The 21,831-nt window shown below is 51.6% G+C and overlaps 6 protein-coding genes across 6 annotated transcripts; 4 read left to right on the top strand and 2 right to left on the bottom strand.

The window, feature by feature from the left end:
- Positions 1-5,447: 5,447 nt before the first annotated feature.
- Positions 5,448-6,401, top strand: LMH87_000254 (uncharacterized protein; the record flags this gene model as incomplete). The annotated part of the gene is made up of 1 exon (XM_056198129.1): positions 5,448-6,401. One exon carries the CDS (start codon positions 5,448-5,450, stop codon positions 6,399-6,401), a length of 954 nt encoding a protein of 317 aa, XP_056055108.1.
- Positions 6,402-6,543: 142 nt separating this feature from the next.
- LMH87_000253 (uncharacterized protein) lies at positions 6,544-7,117 on the bottom strand (the record flags this gene model as incomplete). The annotated part of the gene is made up of 3 exons (XM_056198128.1): positions 6,544-6,845; positions 6,909-6,982; positions 7,113-7,117. 3 exons carry the CDS (start codon positions 7,115-7,117, stop codon positions 6,544-6,546), a joined length of 381 nt encoding a protein of 126 aa, XP_056055107.1.
- A 4,213-nt stretch (positions 7,118-11,330) lies between these two features.
- Positions 11,331-12,895, bottom strand: LMH87_000252 (uncharacterized protein; the record flags this gene model as incomplete). Its single annotated transcript, XM_056198127.1, has 2 exons — positions 11,331-11,906; positions 11,969-12,895. 2 exons carry the CDS (start codon positions 12,893-12,895, stop codon positions 11,331-11,333), a joined length of 1,503 nt encoding a protein of 500 aa, XP_056055106.1.
- A 2,676-nt stretch (positions 12,896-15,571) lies between these two features.
- Positions 15,572-15,871, top strand: LMH87_000251 (uncharacterized protein; the record flags this gene model as incomplete). Its single annotated transcript, XM_056198126.1, has 1 exon — positions 15,572-15,871. The coding sequence occupies one exon, from the start codon at positions 15,572-15,574 to the stop codon at positions 15,869-15,871; it is 300 nt and encodes a 99-aa protein (XP_056055105.1).
- A 298-nt stretch (positions 15,872-16,169) lies between these two features.
- On the top strand, positions 16,170-17,565 carry LMH87_000250 (uncharacterized protein; the record flags this gene model as incomplete). The annotated part of the gene is made up of 2 exons (XM_056198125.1): positions 16,170-16,942; positions 16,995-17,565. 2 exons carry the CDS (start codon positions 16,170-16,172, stop codon positions 17,563-17,565), a joined length of 1,344 nt encoding a protein of 447 aa, XP_056055104.1.
- A 2,371-nt stretch (positions 17,566-19,936) lies between these two features.
- On the top strand, positions 19,937-21,089 carry LMH87_000249 (uncharacterized protein; the record flags this gene model as incomplete). The annotated part of the gene is made up of 3 exons (XM_056198124.1): positions 19,937-20,174; positions 20,257-21,005; positions 21,057-21,089. 3 exons carry the CDS (start codon positions 19,937-19,939, stop codon positions 21,087-21,089), a joined length of 1,020 nt encoding a protein of 339 aa, XP_056055103.1.
- Positions 21,090-21,831: the final 742 nt, after the last annotated feature.

The raw sequence follows: 21,831 nt of genomic DNA, 5'->3' as shown, positions 1-21,831 counted from the left end.
GTGACCTGCTAATAGCACCTCTGCTCAACGCGCAGTGCTTTTTGAATGGCTTTCATTTGCAAAAGTGTAACTGCTCCATGGCAGCACGTTAAGGCTGGATTCAAACACGTAACTAATTGGACCACCCCTTTGGGGGGGACAACAATATGAAACTAAAGCTTTCTTTTTAAAACTCATTATACTTGAGGGCAGCAAAACAGCGAGTTTGGGTTAGTGGTACTCTAATTGTGATCCTGCACATGTACGGCTAAGATTTGTCACCACAGGCATAATTGAGTTTACCAACGAGAAGAGGGCGCCTAGGATGTCAGCATGTCTCCTTGGCCATGAATACGACCTGCGCTTGGCCTGGCATCATGTGACGGTGCGCTGACTTCATCGCATCGCTTCGATTGTATCCCAAACTGAAGCATTTCAGTCAGAGGCCGGACTTCAGCTACCGTCTCTTAGAGCTTGATCACACGGTAGCGTATGCGCACTTCTTTTGGGAAGGCCTGTGCCTAGAGACAAGTGGCTACCGATATTTGTGGTAGCCAGGTTCGAGGGCGGTTGAAAGCTCCGAGGAGCGATGGCACGCTCTGCGGTACAACCAAATCAGTGCAAGCTCGGCCAGTCTAATTCCCCTCTCTTTTACATGGAATGACCTACACCGCGCATGCATAAACTCATCATATCACATGCCATATCTCATATGGTCAGTATGAGGCAGTCGCTTTACGAAATCGGCACGTTGAGATTACTTTTTCCCACGTACGGCAACGATTCTCGTCCCTCGACGCCGCCTGCATATATACAGATATATAATCGCGCTATTCCAGGTGTCATGACCGCTTCCAACAAGAACTGTGCGCACCGCACAACGCATGGATGTCATTTTTTGGCAGACTCGAGTTCGACCTTGTGCACCATCTGTGCCATAGCACAGGCCAAAGGCCAGCCTTGTGCCTAGCTGAGACTGTAGCAGACGTGAGGCCACGGGACCTGTCCTGTTGGACAGTCAGTTCAGGGAGAATATAGACTTACCGCAAAAGCTTCAGGTAAATGAAGTTTGGGCTGTGCGTTGTCGTTTCTTTTAGCAACGCAAAGCTCCTGCGACAAGCCAAGAGGGTCAGACGGTACATTCTCGTTCGCCTTGCCTCTAAAGCGCCGTCAGCTGACGAAATCAGTGCGCCATCAATGCATTTCTTGATAGGACAAGGTGATTCCTTAGATTATTATATTATAGGCTACTTAGAACAGTTTTAGTACTACACTTTATCATCTTAGCTCTCCAATATGCTAGTAATAGCTTTCGGCCGCACATAAATCTGCTGTGGTTTGTATACGACACTCAGCTTACCACCCGTCTAGCTAAGTCTACCTTATCGACGGGTTCGATTTACTTTGACTCAAGCTTTTGTGTATTGTACTAGGTTTTTTAAAATAAAACAATGTAGGATAGTGAAGTGATTCTAGGCCACAACCGTTTCGTGCGCTAGTGAGAGTATTAGCAAACTTGGACTTGCTATCCGTGCTGAAACTGCTTCATGTCTCTTGTGAGCTGGCAGCGAATCAGAAGTGACGACGAAGACAGTGAGAGGCAAGCATTTCAAATCGATACACAGCGAAGCCACTAGGCTTGAGAAGGATTACGTGTTGCGTGAACATGAAACAGGTGATATGGGAAATGAATAAGCAGAATTGAATCGACCGTATACGGCACATCTATTCGATAAAACTTCATCTGATCAATTTTCCTCTACTACAACCCTTTTCCTGTTTAGATATCTCACGCAAAACAAGTTCGTCTCTTTCCCATATGAGCTCAACAGCTGCCCCAACAGGCCCTGCTACAACAGCTAGCAACATGATCTTCAATACAAGTGCTACTCTTCCTTCTCGACTTCGGACTACCTTGTGAGAGTTTCTGTATAGAATGGAAGCCCATATCAGCATAGCTGCGGAAGTGATCAGGTAATTCCATCTGAGAAAAATCTGAACACCTGCTGCTACTGTTGTGACTTTGGCGGTAGTTGAAGGCCATGGCAGTACCGTTTGAAACACCGTCTTCGGTTTATGGCCCTCAAATACTCGCCTGTAAAGAAACTCGGAGCATGGACAGTGGCTCCTGTTTGAATGACGCATACAAGATGCGTCGTGCACGCAATGGCAAACGCAAACGCATAAATGTGTCGCAGAGTGCTCAGATCTTTGCGTGTACCCTCATTGTCGTAGCCATCTTTAAGAAATGCATTGATGCATATCTTGGCTACTGGTAGTAGAACTGCAATATAGGCCGGCCAAGGTTGCCAGACAGCTATGAGAACTTGCTTCACGTCGGTAGTGATAGTGTCCGATTAAGGTAAGAGTAACAGAGCCGATGGCAATACGAACCCAATCGTGAGAGCCCAAGGCAACGCCCTCAGAGTAGTGCGAGGAATCCGAATATGCTTGGCCGATGCATTGCGAGCGGTAAGAGAAAAGACCAGTTGCAGAGCGCAGTAAAGACTGGTAGCGAAGGCAAATGTCATTGTCTGCGCTAAAATGCCTAACATGGTTGATCTTGGAAGATTTTCCAGTTAAATCCAACTTTTCCGTAGTTAAGTGATTGGAAGAAGCAGCTTACAGTGCGATGATCGTCCCAGTATTGCCTCGTCTTCGCGATTCTAAAGTGACGAGTACCCATGAAGAAAAGAATGATCACAGAATGCAGAGCGAGGGCAGGGTGTTTCCCATCCAAGACGGGCCAGAAGATAATAATTACTCTCGTAAGTAGTTCATCCAAGGCATCAACTCCTGTAAATATAGTGCGGAGCGGCTCTTTCGATTCTGGCAGGGTCGACAATGCTCTAGATTCTTTGACCGTGTCTTAGACGCCATTTATCATTGAGAAATAAAAAATCAGATGAAATACTGAGAAGATGAGTAAAGAAAGAATTAAATCCGCCATTCTGTTGGTCATAATAGGCTATCAAGTCGACGTGTCAGTTATTGGCAAGTCAAGCTTTTCGTCCGGGTAGTGCCCGCCCTCGTCTTATACTTACTACTCACCTTCGTATGGGTGGGCAGACCCAAGAGCTCCGCCTAGCAACAAGACTTGATTGCACAAAAGAAGGCCCAAATTCGGTCATCCACCGTTGCGGGACTACTAGCAAATTGAACTCGGTCCGTCGGGCCAACTTGTTTCCCTACCTACGCTGAGGTTAACGCGGGCTACCACTAAGCAGTGGTAGCGAGTAGCATATTGGTAAAATCGACACTCTACAGTCGCCTACAGTATTCGCCCATCATGCATCAGTAAAGGATCTTGTATTCTTTTGCACTTTGCAGCTGGAATTCCCATTTCACTTGACCATTGTTCTATATATTTGCGCGGTGAGTTTACTTAATCACCTGGGAGAATTCACTCCGACAATATCCCACTATGACAGATGTAGTAAACCACTGTGCATAGTGCGCTATCTCGTACGGTACTTCCTCAAATTGTCTCTTCTGTATGTAGCTAGACCAATACGTTTTGCGTCACTTGAGCTGAATGTGCAGATAACCACTGCCTGCTGCCATCAACTGCGATTCTGCCGAGGCTTCAGCTTGACGTGTTTTGTCGTATAAAGAACTGTCAAAAGCCTTGGCAATGCGGAGGCGTTTAGCTCCGCCCACAGACGTCAGTGGAGCCGGAGATGGAGGCTTTATCGCCCAAGTTGCTGGCTTGGGGCATCGCTGCATAGTCCATGGGCTATAGAAGTTCCAACGGCAGACCTAGAAAGGGGTGGCAACGACGCTGGTCTGTTGTAGCCTTTGTTTGGCCCAGCGTCGTCGGCCAGCTAAGGTTTTCGGCAGTCGGTACTACGTCGGAGCAACGCATAAATGCGAATTGTACCATACGGAAATGCAGACACGGATTGAACCACTCTCCCGCCTTCGACGGTGCACAACAACGAGACAACCATGTACAGTAGCATGACGTTAATTCTGCACAGATGGTTTAGCCCCGCGGTGCCAGTGGCCGCTAAGGATTCCCCACTCCTTCGGAGATGGATGGGGCACTGCAGCTGCAGACGATGGGGTAGATTTGATCGTGACCAGACACCACGACACGCTCTGGTAGCTGCTTTGCTGTGGTAGCTGCTTCGTTACGTCGCACTGACCCAGAACCAGGAACAGTGAGATATGCACGAAATGCATGATAGAACCACGTCTCGGCTGCTTGTCAGGTGCTTGTTTGGGCTACTTCGAGATTGAGACTTGGCTTGTCACCCGACAAGACGATTCAACTCTTACGTCCGTGCCAGTCAGCCTCCGGATTCCCTCCTGTGTGTTGTTCTTCGTCGGCTAGGCCGGGTGCGGTATACGTTGCGCATGGGTACTTTGGCCGGAAAATGAACAATATCTGCCGAAACTTCAGACGCTAGCAGCCGATGCTATACAATACTGCTACGTGCACATTGTGCACGCGCACGCCTGACCGTTCCTACTTGTTATGTTGCCCTGCTCCCAAAGCATTCCCGTCACCTTGGTGCCCTCCTGTCAGATCCCTGCTGAGCGGGTGGAGCCTGTGCAAAGGGCAGCCCTGTCACTTGAAAAAATATAAGCATGCTGTGCATACCTGGGACTTGCCGATTACAATAAGCTTGCTAATCGTATTGCGAAGGCTGATAGTGAATATGAGTTGCCCATCGATCATGTGGCAGAGTGTGATTTAGCCTTCGTCTTTCCCAGCCGCTATTTAGCTACCCCCCCCCCCCCCCCCCCGGTGGGCTATTACCGACCTCAGCTATTACTTCTGATCAAAGGGCTGGTGAGTATCGTGGGGAATCGCTTTCTAGGAGCCATCGAACAAATTAGCGCATCGGTTAGCCGGGTAGCAATACCGTCGTTGAGGTGCAATATAGTCTTTAATTAATTAATTAAATGAGTTTAACTTTAGTACTTTTTTACTAGAAATGTCAGGGGTCCGCGATTTCAACTTCACGCGTGATCCGAGAGGCCATCCGGCGGATTGTCACGCAACAGCGAACAGCCCGCCCGCTGGCGATTATCGTTACACCGAGGGAAGAACCAAAAATGCCGGCCCCGTTCGAGATATTTTGGCCGAAGATTGCCTCGGCAATTCCACTGCTGGTTGCCTACTCTGAAGTGCGCTGTGTCCCTAGGCAGAGAACATGTTCGCGAGAAGAATTCTAAGCCTTTTTTAATTGCCCATCCGCTGTTTTTCCAACATCACAACAACATAAACGCCCTCAGGCACTTCCATTTGCTTTACTAACGACACTTCTCACGCCAGCTTCTCTTTTAAAATTTGCCAGTCGCCAATTCAACTTGAGGGTCCATTTTACTGCTGGTCAAACATGTCGACGAGAAGTACAACCGAATTGACAAGCACGACAGTCAATCCCGTCGACTCAATGAGATCGACATGGCGACATCTGCCCAGAAACAAGTGGAATATATCGCATAAACTTATCGACATGGCCAATGTTTATCCAACAGATGTTGATAGACTTATCCCGGTTCACCATAAAACGGACAAGGTGCCTTACGTGTCTGACTGGAAACTGCATTTATGGATTATCATTCACTCGGCCATCCCGCTCTTTCTACACCAGTTAATTGCTACCGCAACGGGACATAACTTTGGTCACGTTGGGGCCTACATGTTCTATTATTTCGGCTCCAGAATTTTCGTGATACGCGAAATGCGCAGCCTAAGGGAGCTTGGCCACCAGTACGGATTTCTCGATGGTGATAGTCACGAACGTGATGGCGTGCCAGATGTTGGTGTTAACAAGGTTTTGCGATCCGGTCTATTTGCTGGCCTTGGCAGACCACTGCTGCTCATCTGTCTCGCTTACGATGCCAATACCCCGCCGGCGGGTACAAATTGGACGTGGCTCCTCGTAGAGCTCAGCCTTTACGGTATTGTCCTCGACTTTTGGTTTTATTGGTATCACCGCGTCATGCATGAGGTTACCGCTTTGTGGAAATATCACCGAACGCATCACTTGACTAAGCACCCCAACCCCCTCTTGACCATCTACGCGGATCACGAACAGGAATTTTTCGATATTGTGGGCATCCCGTTCATGGCTTACGCCACCATGAAAATCATGGGACTGCCGATGGGGTTTTACGAGTGGTACATCTGCAACCAATATCTGCAGTTCTCGGAACTTGTAGGACACAGTGGTCTCCGTTTGTCCATTACGCCACCGAACCCACTCACCTGGTTAATGAGAATTCTCGACATGGATCTAGTGGTTGAGGATCACGACCTGCATCACCGCAGGGGCTGGAGAAGAAGTTTTAACTATGGCAAACAAACCCGCATATGGGATCGCGTGTTCGGTACCTGCGCCGACCGAGTCGAAACAAAAATGGAGAATATTGATTATGCCGCAAATGTTAGAATTCCATACATATAAATATAGGCCAACGATATCTTTTGTTTTTATCACGTTCGAGACCTATTCGCCTACATAGGAAGGTGACAGTACCCTTCCATTTCTGGGAATGTTACTGCAAGGCTGACTACTGAAAGTGTTTTTCCTGTAATATAAATCATAATCAACCTTTAATCTTCAGATGCTGGTTAAACCATGAAATGCATTGGTCTTCTGCGTCGGTAGCCTGCTTCTCCACGTCTTTGAACTTAATGTCCGCACGGGCACAAAAGCCGTGTCCCGCATTCTCGTAAATCTTAACCTCGCCCTTTGCATGCCCCTGCTTTGCCTCGAGAATACTTGCAATAGTCCCAGCTTGTTTCATGGATATAGCGTTGTCTTTGTCTCCAATGGCAAACGACACTGGCAAGATTATCTTCTCAATATCTTGAGGGAGAGCTAACAAACTGGGATGTCCCGTGAAACCTGCATCAATGAGCAATTTGCCGTTGATAGTAGGGCCATGTCCTAGAAGGACGGTGTGCTTGCCTCCCCAGCAAAAGCCAGCAGCACCAATTGGCAGCGTTTCGCCCTCGTCTTTGCGTAGCTGTTCGAAGAATCCCCTGACAAAAGGGGCAGATTGAGAAATTCGATTATAAATAACGAGAGGAATGAACCCCCATACGGCCAGAAGTATATGTAAGCTTTTCAGCTTGTTAGATGAGGGATCCAAATCGAGATCCGTTTACTTACATCATTGTTAAATAGCTGTGTGATGATAGAGCACTCTGCACGCTTTCTAAGGCCCACCTAGGCGGAGCATGTCCTTCACAATGTCAGCAAAACTACGGCGTCGACTGCGTTTCAATAAAGGTATATACTCACCGTTCATAAAGTCGGGTAAGTAGACCTTATAATTGCTTTTATCCGCATATCGGTCGGCAAGAATTCGGTTATTCACGAATTGCCAGCCCATAATGTCGTGGATAATAACAATGATGCCTCTCGCAGGTTTTTCTTGAGAAGGCTCGCTGACATATACATCCACGCCATGGAGCTTGATTGTTCTGCCACGGGGCTGCCCTTCGTGAACGGCACCACGAAAGCAATCTGAGCAATACATCTTGTGTAGGCTGGCTTCTGAACTCGGTCTATGGTATCCCGCTTGGAATTGTGGCTTGATAAAGTCAATATCGTTTAAAGTATTTCGAGTGGATGGTAGGAAGTGCAAGGTTCGAGTATCCTTTGCGTTAAAGGAGTGCTTGTGAGAAGTTGACGGGGATCGTCCCTAAAAGGCACTTGCGAAGCAGACAGTTGTTCTACTGCCAACCCCGCAACCGCAAGTTCCGAGGTTAGATCTTTTTAAGATTTTGATGGTTGCTCCTGGCATTACCAACGAAGCGCACAGAGCGAGCGACCCTGCGAGTTGCAGTTGTCATTCGCTAGCCCGCCTCAGCATTGGAACGTCGTATGATACTACACTTTTTATCTCCGAGCGACGGGAACCAATATAATGTGCTGCCATGCTCGGGAGAGAGAGAAGTTCAGTCTGCCAAGTATTTACTACACCGTGTATTGTCATGTATTGGCTAGATATAGCGTCTGAAAGCTTGGGCTTGCCATGCATTTACGGCGGCCAGCCTTCCACATCCCCGTCAAGTTTTCCTCCCGCCCCCAAGCGAATTGTGCCTATGTACATAGTGTCTGTGAGGGGTCGAGGGCGGGTTGCTGCTTCGAAAGACACACGACAACATTGTACACAATCCCGCTTTTACGACTGAGTTGATTTTTAAGATTAAGTGCTAGTAGGCGGAGAATGGGGAGGAAGCGGAGAATGCGGGGTGCCGCTGTCCAGCCCGGGAACATAATACATGTGTGGAGGGATGGCACGGTGTGCAACACTCTGGACCTATTTGCCTCTCTACACTGGCGGCAGAAACCATAGCCGAGGCTTCGCGAAAAAGTTAGAGTATTGCGACGCTCAGATGGACCGGTCGCTCGTCTTGCATCGACGACGTCGCTACTTCGTGGCTGGATTTGCGACGCTCAGTCCACTAGCGCAGGGTTCTCTGCTTTGTAGCTCTGCCTCACACCTACGCCTAGGAATAGCATTATACTTGCCGAGCGGGCAGCTTGGAGACGATGATACATAGCAACTCGGGCCGAACTTTTTCTCTTCCTTCTCCGTAGGTATAATGGTTCATCCGAAACCGGAGTGACTCTTTCATGGGCGTTAAGTACCGACCCCGGTTGTCATTTTCGGGCGCCCAGACGCTCATGTATTAGTCACCCGCCGCAATTGCACAGACCCGCGCGATTAAGGCACAAGAAGACGAGTAATCCCCAAGAGCAGCTTCCTTGGCATCTACCATAGTACGAGAATGTAAAATTTAGGACGTTCAATCATGAGGCCGGACTGCACAGAAGATCTGCAGAATGCCGACCGTGTTCCGTTGGTGTACCTTCAAGGCAGAGGCGTGAGGACGACCGCTGCATATGTATTTTGAGCTTTATATGGGTGGGCTGAGGGGGGGGTCTAGTTTTGCTTTTAAATAGGCTTGTACAATCGTGATTAAAATAGAATGGGCGCTAAGACCGGCAGCCGAGAACTTTCGAAGGTTATGTGTAAATCGTAATTAGTACGAGCCTAACTGTTCAGGTAACCTATATGATGATAGCAAGAGTGCTAGCTGCTACTGACGGACAGGCTCCTTATATATACTTTCTAATCTCGATTATAGTACTTGCCAGACTTTTAAATTGAAATCGTCGAGGACGGAATGTCGGTAGGAAGTCTAGGCACGAACTGATATACGTGGAGGATATTTGTGTAGTCTAGAGATCTAGAGATTTGGACGATTAAAACATGGGCGTGTAGCTAATCTGCGCGGCAGGTGAGATTCGGCGATCGACTCTGACACACAAAAGCGTCCTGGCCCATCATTTGGGGACACTATGAAATCGGCAGTAGTTGTGGGAAAGACGGACGGTCGAAGAATCCGACTCCGAGCAGGGTGGTGACCAACTTAAACCGCTCGCACCTTAGATGAACGAAAACTGAATGAGAGAACCATGCGAGGGTGTACAATGTATACCATTACATGGATTATGAATCTTATTCTGAACTGCTATGCAACGAAAACTATCGAAGCAGCATTTTAGTCGATTCGTATGCGATTAAAGCAGTGCTTTCTCTCATCATCAGTGCTGTCTTCGCCAGCGACTGATTTTGAACTTCTAGACAAATTGGCACCTTCATTCTAAAACGCGACTCCTGCGCCAGTGACATACTATAGGCGATAATTCGCGGTTTTGTCGAGGACAATAATAAGGTAGCCAACTCATATTAACTAACCGTGGGGGGTACAACCACCGCCCTGACAGTGTCATGCCTTGACAATCCTGTCAAAATATTACACTGATCAACGCCGAAGGCATGTGTGCCATTTGCTGCTTTTTCTCTGGAATTGGAGGAATACGCCTGCCACGACTGTGACGAGGTCGACAAGAGCAACGAAAGGAGTCGTGAGAGAACTCGTAACATATTGCGTTGACTGCCTAGTCTTTCAACGAACAAGACCTCATTCTCTTTCCTGTGCTGTCGACTCGCACACTCATCTATTGTATTCTCGCTTAGCTCGCTCGCGTGATGAGGGTCGTCACATCAACCCACCAATCTACTATCTAGGTTGGCTACGTGCACAATGCTTGATCAGACACAGTCCCAAAAGGGCGATGCCGATACCCGCGCCCGAAGAACGAGCAAGGCATCACAAGTACTAGAGATCTGTCTAAGCTGGGGATCAAGGAGCAGCCGGCAGTTCAAGAAAATTATCTGTACATAGTATGAGCGGTCCTGGCGCAAGCTCAAAGATCCAGCCCAACCAGTCCGGGGAGGGCTTCAAAAAGTTTGTGTGCGTGGGACATTGGTGTGCCATCTACTCCAGGTTCAGTATGGAGATGCCGCAGAGTGCGAGGGGCGGGAGAAGCAGGCTGACACTCTGCAGAAAAAGTGGCCTGTACTCTCCCGACTTACAGTCACTGGTATTACATCAGACTGGTGGTATTGGGACCTAGTCGGATTTGTGTTTCGCCATTGGTGTGAGGGTTAGAATGCATTGGTCCTACACATCGATAGATAGCCATGAAAATAGCACCTTTTTCCTGCACTACCTTACCTGTACACGGAGAGACAATCCCCCTGCGTCTCAGAAGTGGTCGCATCGCCGTCTTAGCAGAGGCGCTTACCAGAGATAGCCCTCGTGCTCTGCCTCCGATGGGATAGGTGACGCTCTCATCCAAAAACGGTCGCCTGCCCACACCATCAACATCGGGTGACTTTGCATCCTGTCGTCAACTTGATGCTCCCTTCGCACATATGATTGCATCTCGATGACCCCCGGCAGTCTCCCCAAATTCACTTCGGAATGAAAAACTAATGCCTGCAATTGATAGCTGGACCCTGTTATAATACTGTACACCACACGCTACTCGGAGCTCAGCTCCTCTCTATCCAAGGAGCCCTTCTCTATCCACGGAAAGAAAAGCGAAAACCCCTCAGCCCCAGCTACACAAGGGCTCAGTTTGCGTGTAAATAAAGAATACATGAATCGAAAAGTTAATATAGCAAGCCCGCTGTGCCAGAAATGACCAGTCTAATTATCACAAAATGGTTGCCTCCAACTCCAATTTATCATGCTCATATATCAGCCTTTTCAAGGCCCCTTGTGTTTTGGCCGTCCCTTTCTTCAACCTGTACCCTGTATAGCATATGTGTGACGGCGCAAATGCAACCGAAAGCGTTTTCCATGAGGGTTCGCCGATGGGATACGTTTTCCCTGGCGGGCGCCATTCCCGCACTGCCTGTTTGTCTGGAATGCGGTCGCCATCTTTACGCTTCGCTCCGTCAGACTTGCTCGATCGGGTGTCTTGTCCAAAACTCTATACTCGTTGCCGTCCGGCTCTACCCGTTCACTCGTCTTTCTCGTATTTCAGCTTGGGAAACTTGGGGGTGCCGCAGTTGTCGTGCTTCTTGGCCCAGTCGTTGATGCGCTGCACCATCCAGCCCGACTTGTAGTTGTCGGACGCCTCCTGGCTCACCTCGGCGGGCTTGCCGAAGCGCACCGCTGTCGAGGTCGCGCAGATTCCCTTGCCGAAGCGGAACTGCATGCAGTCCTTGAGGCTCTGGCACGCAGCACGGCACTCGTCGAAGCCGAGGTGCGCCTTTTTCTCGGCCTCGTTGTAGTGCGTCCATTGCTTGCGCAGGCGCGTCTCGGTCTCGTCAAACTGGCGGCTCATGGGGTCAAAGTAATAGACGTCCTCGCTCGTGTTATCCCAGTTGTCTTGGTCGTTGCGCAGCTTGGGTTGGATGATGTCGTGGAAGACGTCCTTGATGAGCACTGGCGACTTGAATTGGCGGTTGAGCTCAAACTTGTCGAGCTCGTCGATTTCTTCGCTCGCGAGATGGTGCATAGTGATGATGGGCTGGCACCAGTGACCATCGTAAAACGGCATCGAGTAGGGTTTTTCGCCGTTGATGGTAGGGAACTATTTGGGCATGATTAGATTTTGTGTTTCGCGCGCTTCGCGCTGACGTTATTGATGCTCACCATGTTCTGGACATCCAGCTCGGCTTCTTGCTTGATGGCATAGGCAAATAGATAGTCGCCGCAGCAGGTCTTGGTAGCTTCTTCGTCGTACTTGTTGGCAACCTTGTCCTTGCCGTCAAACATGGTCTTCATGCCGGCGTTGGAGACGGCGTATCCGCTGCCGCCGTGGCCAAAGGGGAAACCACCCAGCAGGGCGACGCTGCCAAAGTAGGCGGGCTTGGAGGGGTCGAGACGCTTGAACCACTCGACCAAGGTCGGCCAAGAAACGTAGGTGTCGGCGTCGATGTAAAAGTACCAGTCAAAGTTGGAGTGGTTGGCCCAGTTTGTCTCGGCAATGTGGATGTTCTTGTACTTGTCGAGCGACCAGCCCTTGTTGGCGGTGTCGTAGCCCTTGTTGCAGTGCTCCTGGTCGATGGGGCACTTGGCCTGGTGGTGGTAAATTTCAAAGTCGTCGTGGGCCTTGACGTCGGGGAGGACCTCGGTCAGGGCGTCAAAGATGTGCTGGCCAGCAATGGTCTGCTCCATGTCGCTCCAGATTTCGTAGTTGGGCACGCACTTGAGGTTGGTCATGAGCTGGGTAGGGATGCGGTTGTAGGATTCCGAGGCACCCGTCTTGAGGACGACAAAGATGTTGGACATGTCGGGAAAGTTCTCGCAGCCTGGCTTGACCTTGGAAGCCGGGGCCGTGGTGAGAGTCTCCTTGGGGTTGCCGTGAGGGAGGCCGACGGTCATGGTGGCGGCGTGCGTCGAGCCATGGGGTGTTGTATGCGACGGCTGCTTGCCGTCTGCGCCGGTGTGGCCTTGCTTGCTGCCCAGATTCGAATAGTCCAGGCCGAAGGGTCCGTTGAGACGCTGCGAGGTGAGCAGTAGGGTGCACGCAAAGATGGTGAAGGCGGCGACGATGATGAGATTGCGCCGGGATAGCATTTTGGCGTTTGCCAGCATGGCACGCGCAAGCGACCAAGAGAGAGAGATGTGAAGAGCCGCGAGCGCTGAATCAAGACCTTGGCAAGAGCAGAGGTCGGAAGAGGAATATCAATAAAAAAAGAGATCAAAGTAGGACGATCAGCTTGCTTTTCGGCGGGTACTTGATCGCAGGCGATGGAAAAGCGGACAACGACGAGGCAACTAGATGGGTAGAGGCGGGAGGTGAGGCGCAAAGGGTAAGAATACGAAATGAGGCGAAAAGAACGACACTCGATTCAAGAACGGTACAAGACTGGCATCTGGTCTGTAGCACGCGAGTGTTTGCAACAGACAGCAAAAAGGAGGAATCAGGAACAAGCGCGGATCGAGGGGACTCGGGAGGTTATTAACTAGTCATCTAATAAGGAAGGTACGGGCGTAGCTACTGGTCCGGCGCAGAAAGGCCTTGCTTGGACTTTGGAAAAGCCGGCCGGGGCTGCTACCAGTATTGCAACAACACAGCTGGGGGGTTTTTTATTTTTTTTTCTTCCTCTTTTCCCGCAGCACTAGCGGCAGTGCCAGCGTGGGCTGCTTTCTTTTGGGTGCGAATAACGTGCCAGCCATTGGGTGGAGCTGAACCAGCCCTGAGCGCTAGCCCATGCCTGTTTTAGCGGCTCTGCGGCGGCCAGTGACACTCTACCAGTAACTAGGTACCTTGAGTACCTAGGTACAGTGGTTGAGTGGGCAGCACGGCCAATCTACTGCTTCAAGCTGTGGTGGGCTGCGTCGGCACTGGGCTGGGCTGGTGCTCGCCCTGGCGCTAGGTATGTACTATTTTTGGGGGTTGGGGCGGACAGGTGCGTCCGTGTCCTGCAGGCTGCAGTGCGGGCTGCTGTTTCGTCTCGATCCCCGGCTGAACAGAAGGAAAAAAAGGGACGAGAAATAAAATGCGGGAAATAGGTATCAAGCAGGACCGAAGGAAGGGAGATTTTTATTTACTATTATTCTCGGTCTGCAGGGTCATGGAGATGGGTCTCGGATTGCTAAGTTACGGCCAAAAATGCAGTCCGTCACTGTCGTGCGCACACCTTTGAACAATACGAGTAGGCTGCCATGGCATTGTTCAGCCTGCTGGCCAGTGGCAGGTCAGTGGCGCCACTCGCCCGCAGGGCTGCTTCTATCCTCTTCCACTGGAAGCGCCCCAAACACGACTTTGTACACCCAACACAGGTTGTCTTGTTACGACATTTGGAAGCAATACTGCAACACAAGCTTCTTTATCCTGCTGCGCCAGCCCAAGCCAGCCGGTATCCCAGCCCTCGTCACACAGCGTTCCCAGAGAACAAACCACGTATGTACTCTACTCTAGCGGCGCAGCACAAGCACATCGAGCAACTTGGGTTGCCGATCCAGACGGCACTAACATCAAGACACGCTACTTTAGACTGCGCGCTCGTGTCCCCTTGCCTAGCGTTCTTCTTGTGCTCAGTGGCTTTGGTGCTAATGGCACTTTGATTTCCCCCTAATAAATTCATTCAAAGCCAAAGCAGAAAAAAAAAACACCTCACCAACGTATCACAATCGTCCGTTTGTCAACGTGCTCTGCGGGCCGCCAAATCTTCAAATTTCAGCCTGGCCCCCAGTGCGGCGCTGCAACAAGGCTTAAAATTACAGTCAGTTGGGAATGGGACGAATCTCAGGGGGGAAATGATTAACCAACGAGTTGGTTAATCACCATGAGAAAACGACTTTTTTTTTTCTACGGAAATCACAAAGTCTCAAACTTGACAATCGACTTGAGGCCGCCCACGAGAAGGAAAAGGGAAAAATTGTTCGCCTCTCCAGCTCGACGCCTCGTGTCGTTCAAGCCAACCTGAAACTTTTCCAGCACGGCCGTCTGCGCTACATCTGCATTGCTTCGCTTCCAAGCCATGTTTCGGTCTGTGCTTCATTTGCAGCCGCACGAGCACCAATCTAGCTTTTCCCCCATCGCCAGTAATAAGCTCTCGAGGACATCGCGCCCTCATCCAAGCCCTGTGAGGCTCTCCCCGCTGGCACTCGTCCCTACTGAATCTACGCTCGGATGTCCGCGTGCATTGATTCCTGCTTGGTCAGGGCTCTCTTGGCCCTCTCAGCCTCTGGGGAACCCATCACCGTCGCTGGCTCCCGCTCCGCAGAGAGACCTCCCCGCATTCCTCGGTCCTCGCTTGAGTCGCGTGACTGGTCCGGCAAACGGTTGACCGAGTCGTGGAGCTGACAGTGTCTTGCCTGCGATATGAGACTTGGCTGCGACAGCGACATTAACCAAGAAGAGTTATGAGCCTCTACTTTTTGCAAAAACAATGTAGCTGCCGTGACTCACTCGGTCTTACCTGGGAATGGCTCTCGTAATACTCACCATTTCGGTATGTTACCATTGTTTGTGAGGCACTGTACAGTCGTTCGTCAACCTCAATGTCGACGACTTGCACGCAACCGCTGAGCCACGACCTACCACAAATCCAATGCATTGTAAACATGGTCCGAAGCATCCGAATTTCACACGTGCCTATATTTGATCAATATTAGATGTCGATGGAGTGACAGCAGTTCTCTCAACTTCGTCACGTGATTTCGCGACAGACGTTGAAGGTTTCGTGACGCCTAACGCGCCAAAGCCTTCCACCCCTCCTCCGACCGCCAGACGGCCACAACAGCATGGACATTCAGCGAGGCTCCCGTCGGGCTCGCCATGTAGCTGCCAATACGGCGGCGAACCAGGCTGCCCAGGCCCAACAGCAGCAGCATCCGTCACCCACACAAGATGATGGTCTTCGCCAGGGCCTGTTGCGCCCCGCGCCGCAGACGCGGGACATGCACAGGACGCCAGACAACCGGCAGCCAGAGAGCGATGAGGAGCACGAGATGCCTACTGTGGCGCCGCGGGTGAATCCATTCCGACTACATCGATGTAAGTTTGAAATACCGCTTCCCGTCGCCTGCTTGGGCTCTACGTGATCCCGTGTGGACAAACGTGCGTTTGTAAACGACAAATTCGTGTCATTTGGGACAAAGTTACATTTACTGCTCTTGTCGGGCTTTGGTTGGTGGTGGTCATCTCCAAGTGGTAGTCTCTGCCAGTTGCTGCTGCTTCTTTTGTAACTTGAAGCGGCCGCACTTCTGTTATTGTAGAGCTGCTTGACCTCGGGTACAACGATAGCACAGCGTTACCCGTCCAAACTTGCTTTAAATCGTATCTGTTTCTGTTTCGTTATTCCTTTCTGGTCAATTCGCTGCAAGTGCAGCCGCTTGTCCCATGCCGCGACGATATCTCGCGCCGATTCCCATCACACGAGGCGGCGCCATCCTGAGACCGCCGCGGCCCCCTTTGCGGTCTGAATGGCCCAGCATTCAAGTGGAAAACTACGGTGCCGTCGTGAATCGCATGGACCGCGAAGCCGACAGCGTGATCCACCGCATGCGGCGTCTCTCGACCCGCGTGACGGAGCGGTCGGCGGGCTGGCGCTCGCGACTTGGCGGCAGCGTTCGGAGACGGCGTCAGTCGGGCGCGCCGCCGCCGGAGAGCGAAGAATCGGATATTGACATACACATGGATGCGAACTCGGGCATGGAAGACTGGGAGGCTGACGACGACGACTACACAGCAACGCGAGGAACGACGACGCCGCGGCTCAGCATGCCCATGGGGACCGACGAGGAAGAGGACTCGGACCCGGATCTCAGCGTCCTGGCCATGGCTAGAGGCAGTGGCCGCGCAGGCGCCGGTCAGGGCACGACCAACGCGAACACACTGGAGGAGCAGATGCTGCTGCAGCAGCAGGCCGAGGCCTTGGCGTACGAAGACGAAGTCATGTCGCAGGAGCAGTACGAGGCCGAGGAGACGAGCATGGAGGAGCCGGTAGAGGAGGAGGGAGAAGAAGAAGAGGAAGACGAGCAGGAAGTGCTTGTAGACCCGGCTTCAATTGGACTCAAGGAGATATCCAATCTTGGGAAGTTTACGGTCAGCAGCCACAAGCCTGGCAATGGGGTGCAGGAACTGCGAAGTGACGATTTGAAACTTTACTGGCAGTATGTGCCGCATTCGTTTTCCTTCGAGTAATCAGGCGGCTAACTTGGCTAGATCTGACGGCCCGCAGCCACACAAACTCACCATTTACTTTATCAAGCGCGTCGGCATCCGCGTGATTCGCTTCTTTGTCGACTACCAGGAAGACGAGTCCTATACGCCGACCAAGATTGTGTTTCGGTCCGGGACGAGCGAGAACAACATGATTGAGTTTGCGACCATGACCATGGACAACCCGTACGGCTGGCAGGACGTGCCCATCAGCGGCGCGGGGGGGGAGCCCGACGGCAACACGCTCGTGTCGTACGTGCTGCAGATGCAGATTCTCGAGAACCACCAGAACGGCAAGGACACGCACCTGCGCGGCATCAAGATTTACGCGTTTGATCCGGACTCGGGCCAGCAGGCGGGCGGGCGGCGGCAGCAGACGGCCGAGGGCGTCGCCGACGAGGTGGCGGCCATGGTGGCGAGCGGCAAGCTGGCGAGCGGCGGCGGCGATGATGCGGGAGGGACGAGCGGTGAGCGGTTGAGCGACATGGCGAGGATACTGGCAGCGTCGAGGGTGCATGCGGGCGAGAGCGCGTTTTCGGCGGCTGATTTCTTGAGAGAGCCTGAGCTTCGATAGACGCTGGCCGACGGTGAAGGGTTGCTACGAAATCTGGACAAGGCGTTTACTGGTACGGTCATGGGCACATATTGTGGCTTTACATTGTTGAGCATTGTTATTTTGCTTGTGGGGATGTAGGCTTCTAGAAGGAAATGCATTACACGTTGCGGATAGGCAACTAGATTCTCTCCATGTTGGTTGGTTGACTGCACAGCCGAGGCACTTGAGATGATGCGTTAAAATGTTCTATTCGGGCAGGGTAGTGGCAGTCACATGGTGTCCATTTCATCAATGGGCTGCATCGGGCGTAGAAAAAAAGGGCCAGCTATCGTTGATCGAGCCTGATGGAAGGAGTATGTATGCGTGCACAGCCTCGCCGCCTCATTGAACCTTTACGATCAACACGCGGGTGGTGGAGAATGTGGTGACGACAAGGCTGGCTAGCTGGCCGTGGTGCTTACCGGTACCCTGTAGTGTTCGACAGTATGTTGGGATGTTGCTGGGATGTTGGTTTGGCGAGTTGGGCTTGGGGCCAGGTGGTCTTGGGACTTGGGTGGCCGCACTCGTGTCATGCAATGCTGTTTTTCAATGTGTCTGGCGAATGTCGTCGATGGTTCGTTCTCGGACGTTGCTTGTCGTTGCGAGTAACATGGCGACGGCGAGTCTAATCGGGCGTCGGGCTATCGCCGGGGCGGTGGTGGGTGGGGTACGAGAATCCCAGGAAGGATGGGAATTCCCACGGAAAAAAAATCCGCACATGACGTTCTAATTGACTTGTTTGAATTATTCATTGTCATGGAAAATTGCAGACGGGGCTTTCGCAGTCGAAATAATATGAAAAAGAGGTGCCATCGCCCCGCGGGCTGGGGCGTCGCAAGTACCGATGTACCCACGATGCAGCGCCGCCGCCGCCGCCCGGCTGCAGTAGCCACTGCGACGCCACCTCGGGCTGGGCAAGTGACCTTTTTCCAGACATTTTGGCACCACTGCCCCGGGAGGGGGGTGATCCGGCGCGGCGAGCAAGTTGACACGTTTGGTCTGCCTCTTGCGGATGAATCATATTCGAGATGCCTTTTATTTTTTATTTTTATTTTTTTATTATTCTTCTGACTTAAATTTTGGTGTAGTGACGAGATGTACGCAAATTGAATTGTTAGAATGGCCTGGGCAAATTATTCGACTGGCAGCTTACATCGTATTGATCGTGTATGTAGGTGGCCTGTGAGGCGACGGCAGCGTTGCCGGTCGAGCGGTCGAAAGCAAAAGGGATGGGGTCTCACGCCAGTGGCGCAGTGTGTGTGTGCGCCAAGCATGGCCAAAAATCCAATCTACTTCACGTCGCACTTGATTCCAAAACAGAGCTGGGGGCTTTCTCTGCGATTTCCTCGAGTGTCTGCCTTGTTGCACAAAATGGTGCCTGGATCATGCTGCGTAGAGCAAACGATGGACAGACTCGACAGCTCGCTCAACCAGTATATGCTGTCGAGCAGATGGCACTCGTGTTTACTGTGCTGCGTTGCATTGCAAATAGTACATATATACGTCGATATTGCCCCCTCCCAGAACAGCACTTAATTAGGACGACCCCGGGTGAAGCGGCACGCTGCGAAGCAAGCCGCACCACTGCCGCAGCTGTCTACCTAGGTACCTGCGGCGCCCGATTCGGCAGCTTGGATTGCGCCGACACCGTGATAGCTTCCCGTCACACTTGTGGCGATCCTCCCCCACACGAGGGGAGAAGAGAAATGGCTCAAGCAGATTTCAGTGCACGGAAACCAACATCATTGCCAGCCATGTAAATTATCAAATGGAACAACTGGCAAAGCCTCCCGCCCGATGGCAGTGCAGAGCATCACAGGCAGTGTTACTCATCCCGCAGCCTCGCGGGAGATTTACAGTGGATAGGGCGCAGCGCAGCAGCACGAGCAGCCACTGAAAGCGACTCTGCCATTCTGCCAAGGGCCCAAGGACCCACTGAAGCATCACCCATCACCCCACCTGGAACAACGCCCCGAACGCCCCCCCCCAAAACAGCTTCCCTTGGCTGCTAAGTAGGTGCTACAGTGTGTAGGCTGCCCCAAAATCAGCCCGTCGCAGACGTCATGCCAACCCCGGCGCAAACAACCGGCGTGCTCGCATCTGGAATTAAAAAGGTGCACCTCTCCCACACCACCTTTTGTGCTTTTCGAGACGCCTCTTGTTACAACACCTCCAAGATACCCCCTCTCGTTTCCTAAACGACTTTGGTTGTTTCGATATTTGTGTGATTCTCTGCTTCTTTATTTATATTGACCACAGTCGTCGGACGCGCAAAACACACTATCGCTTTTGATCCATACATTTCGTATATACACAAGCAAACACACACACACACACCACCACCGCCGCCATGTCGTCCTCCGCCGATCCCATCCTCAACAACCACGGCGAAAGCTCCTCCACAAAGGCTCACGACTTTGAGAACGGCCAGCACACGCCCGCCCAATCCACGGCCCCTGCCGGCCCGGGCGGCTTCGTCTCCCAGGCCAAGATGACTGTCGCGCCGCCCAGCGAGGAGGACCTGCAAAAGAGCTGCGCCAAGGTTGTCGGCTCCGAGGCCAACCCCAAGGGCTGGTACGGAAGCATGAGTACGTTAATCTCCACGAATCAAACTATAAAAAAGAAGCGGAAAAAGGCGAGATGATGCATACTAACCACCCATGCTCTCAGTCAACGGCATCGGCGCCATCATCGGCACCATGGGCGCCATCCCCTGCTGCATCTGCTGCCCCAACCCCTACAAGTCGGTCCAGCAGGGCAACGTCGGCCTCGTCACCAAGTTTGGCCGCTTCTACAAGGCCGTCGACCCGGGCCTCGTCAAGATCAACCCGCTCTCCGAGCACCTCCTCCAGGTCGACGTCAAGATCCAGACGGCCGACGTGCCCGAGCAGGTCTGCATGACCAAGGACAATGTCACGCTGCGCCTCAAGTCCGTCATCTACTACCACATTGTCGCCCCGCACAAGGCCGCCTTTGGCATCTCCAACGTCCGCAACGCCCTCATGGAGCGCACCCAGACCACCCTGCGCCACGTCGTCGGCGCCCGCGTGCTCCAGGACGTCATCGAGCGCCGCGAGGAGATTGCCCAGTCCATCGGCGAGATCATCGAGGACGTCGCCGCCGGCTGGGGCGTCCAGGTCGAGAGCATGCTCGTCAAGGACATCATCTTCTCGCAGGAGCTGCAGGAGTCGCTCTCCATGGCCGCGCAGAGCAAGCGCATCGGTGAATCCAAAATCATTGCCGCCAAGGCCGAGGTCGAGAGCGCAAAGCTCATGCGCCAGGCCGCCGACATCCTCTCGAGCGCCCCCGCCATGCAGATCCGCTACCTCGAGGCCATGCAGGCCATGGCCAAGAGCGCAAACTCAAAGGTCATCTTCATGCCCGGCGCCAGCAGCAGCATGGCCACCACGCTCAACCAGGCCAGCAATGCCGCCGTCCGCGAGGACAACGTGGACGATGGCCTCAACCAGGCGATCCAGGCCCGTGTCATTGAAAGCATTTAAATGTACAACAAGGACAACAATGTGATTTGACAATATACCGGAAAAGAAAAGCCCCAAAGACAAAAAAATTGTACACTTATGGTTACCAATCTTTGATACCCAGCGACGAGGAGGACGACGGCCATGATTCCCACTGCAATTACTTATGCCTTAGTTTGACCAATATAATGAATGCTGTTTGCTACCTCGCAAAGTTGTTTTGACCTGTATGGCATTTTTGAGACATCTTTCCGGAGAAGAGAAATTTATAAAAAAATTACACCAATGCGGATAAAGACTGTAGATCATTGCTTCATGTCACCGCAGTAATCACACATCAACGTAATCTGTGATGCATTTACAGTATTTAAGAAAATTCAACATCGCTTCGCACTGCATCATCCCATCACTGCATTTTGCCAATTAAAGTAATCCGTGATGCATTTACAGTATATAAGAAAATTTCATCCCTTCGCTCGTATCCTCTCTTACCCTACCAAGAGAACGGAATTCCCAAAACTCGGACAACAGCAGCCTCTTGGAAAAATGTTCCAAGCATACATACACACCCATCGTTCTTTTTTTGCAAATCCACGCCAAATGCCGACATGTTTCAACCATTATGAAAAAAAAACCAAACTTGATACATAATATCGCAAGTCACCACAAACGCCGGCCAACCGGTTCTTGGCAAAAAGAAAATTCAGAAACAATAATGTGCCCAGCCAACTGTAGAACCCCCGCATAAATAAGCAAAAAGAGG

Source organism: Akanthomyces muscarius, chromosome 6, assembly GCF_028009165.1.
Source record: "Akanthomyces muscarius strain Ve6 chromosome 6, whole genome shotgun sequence".
NCBI classification, from domain to species: Eukaryota; Fungi; Ascomycota; class Sordariomycetes; order Hypocreales; family Cordycipitaceae; genus Akanthomyces; species Akanthomyces muscarius.
Note: the sequence above shows the minus strand (reverse complement) of the source record. Positions and strands in the feature narration are given on the sequence as shown.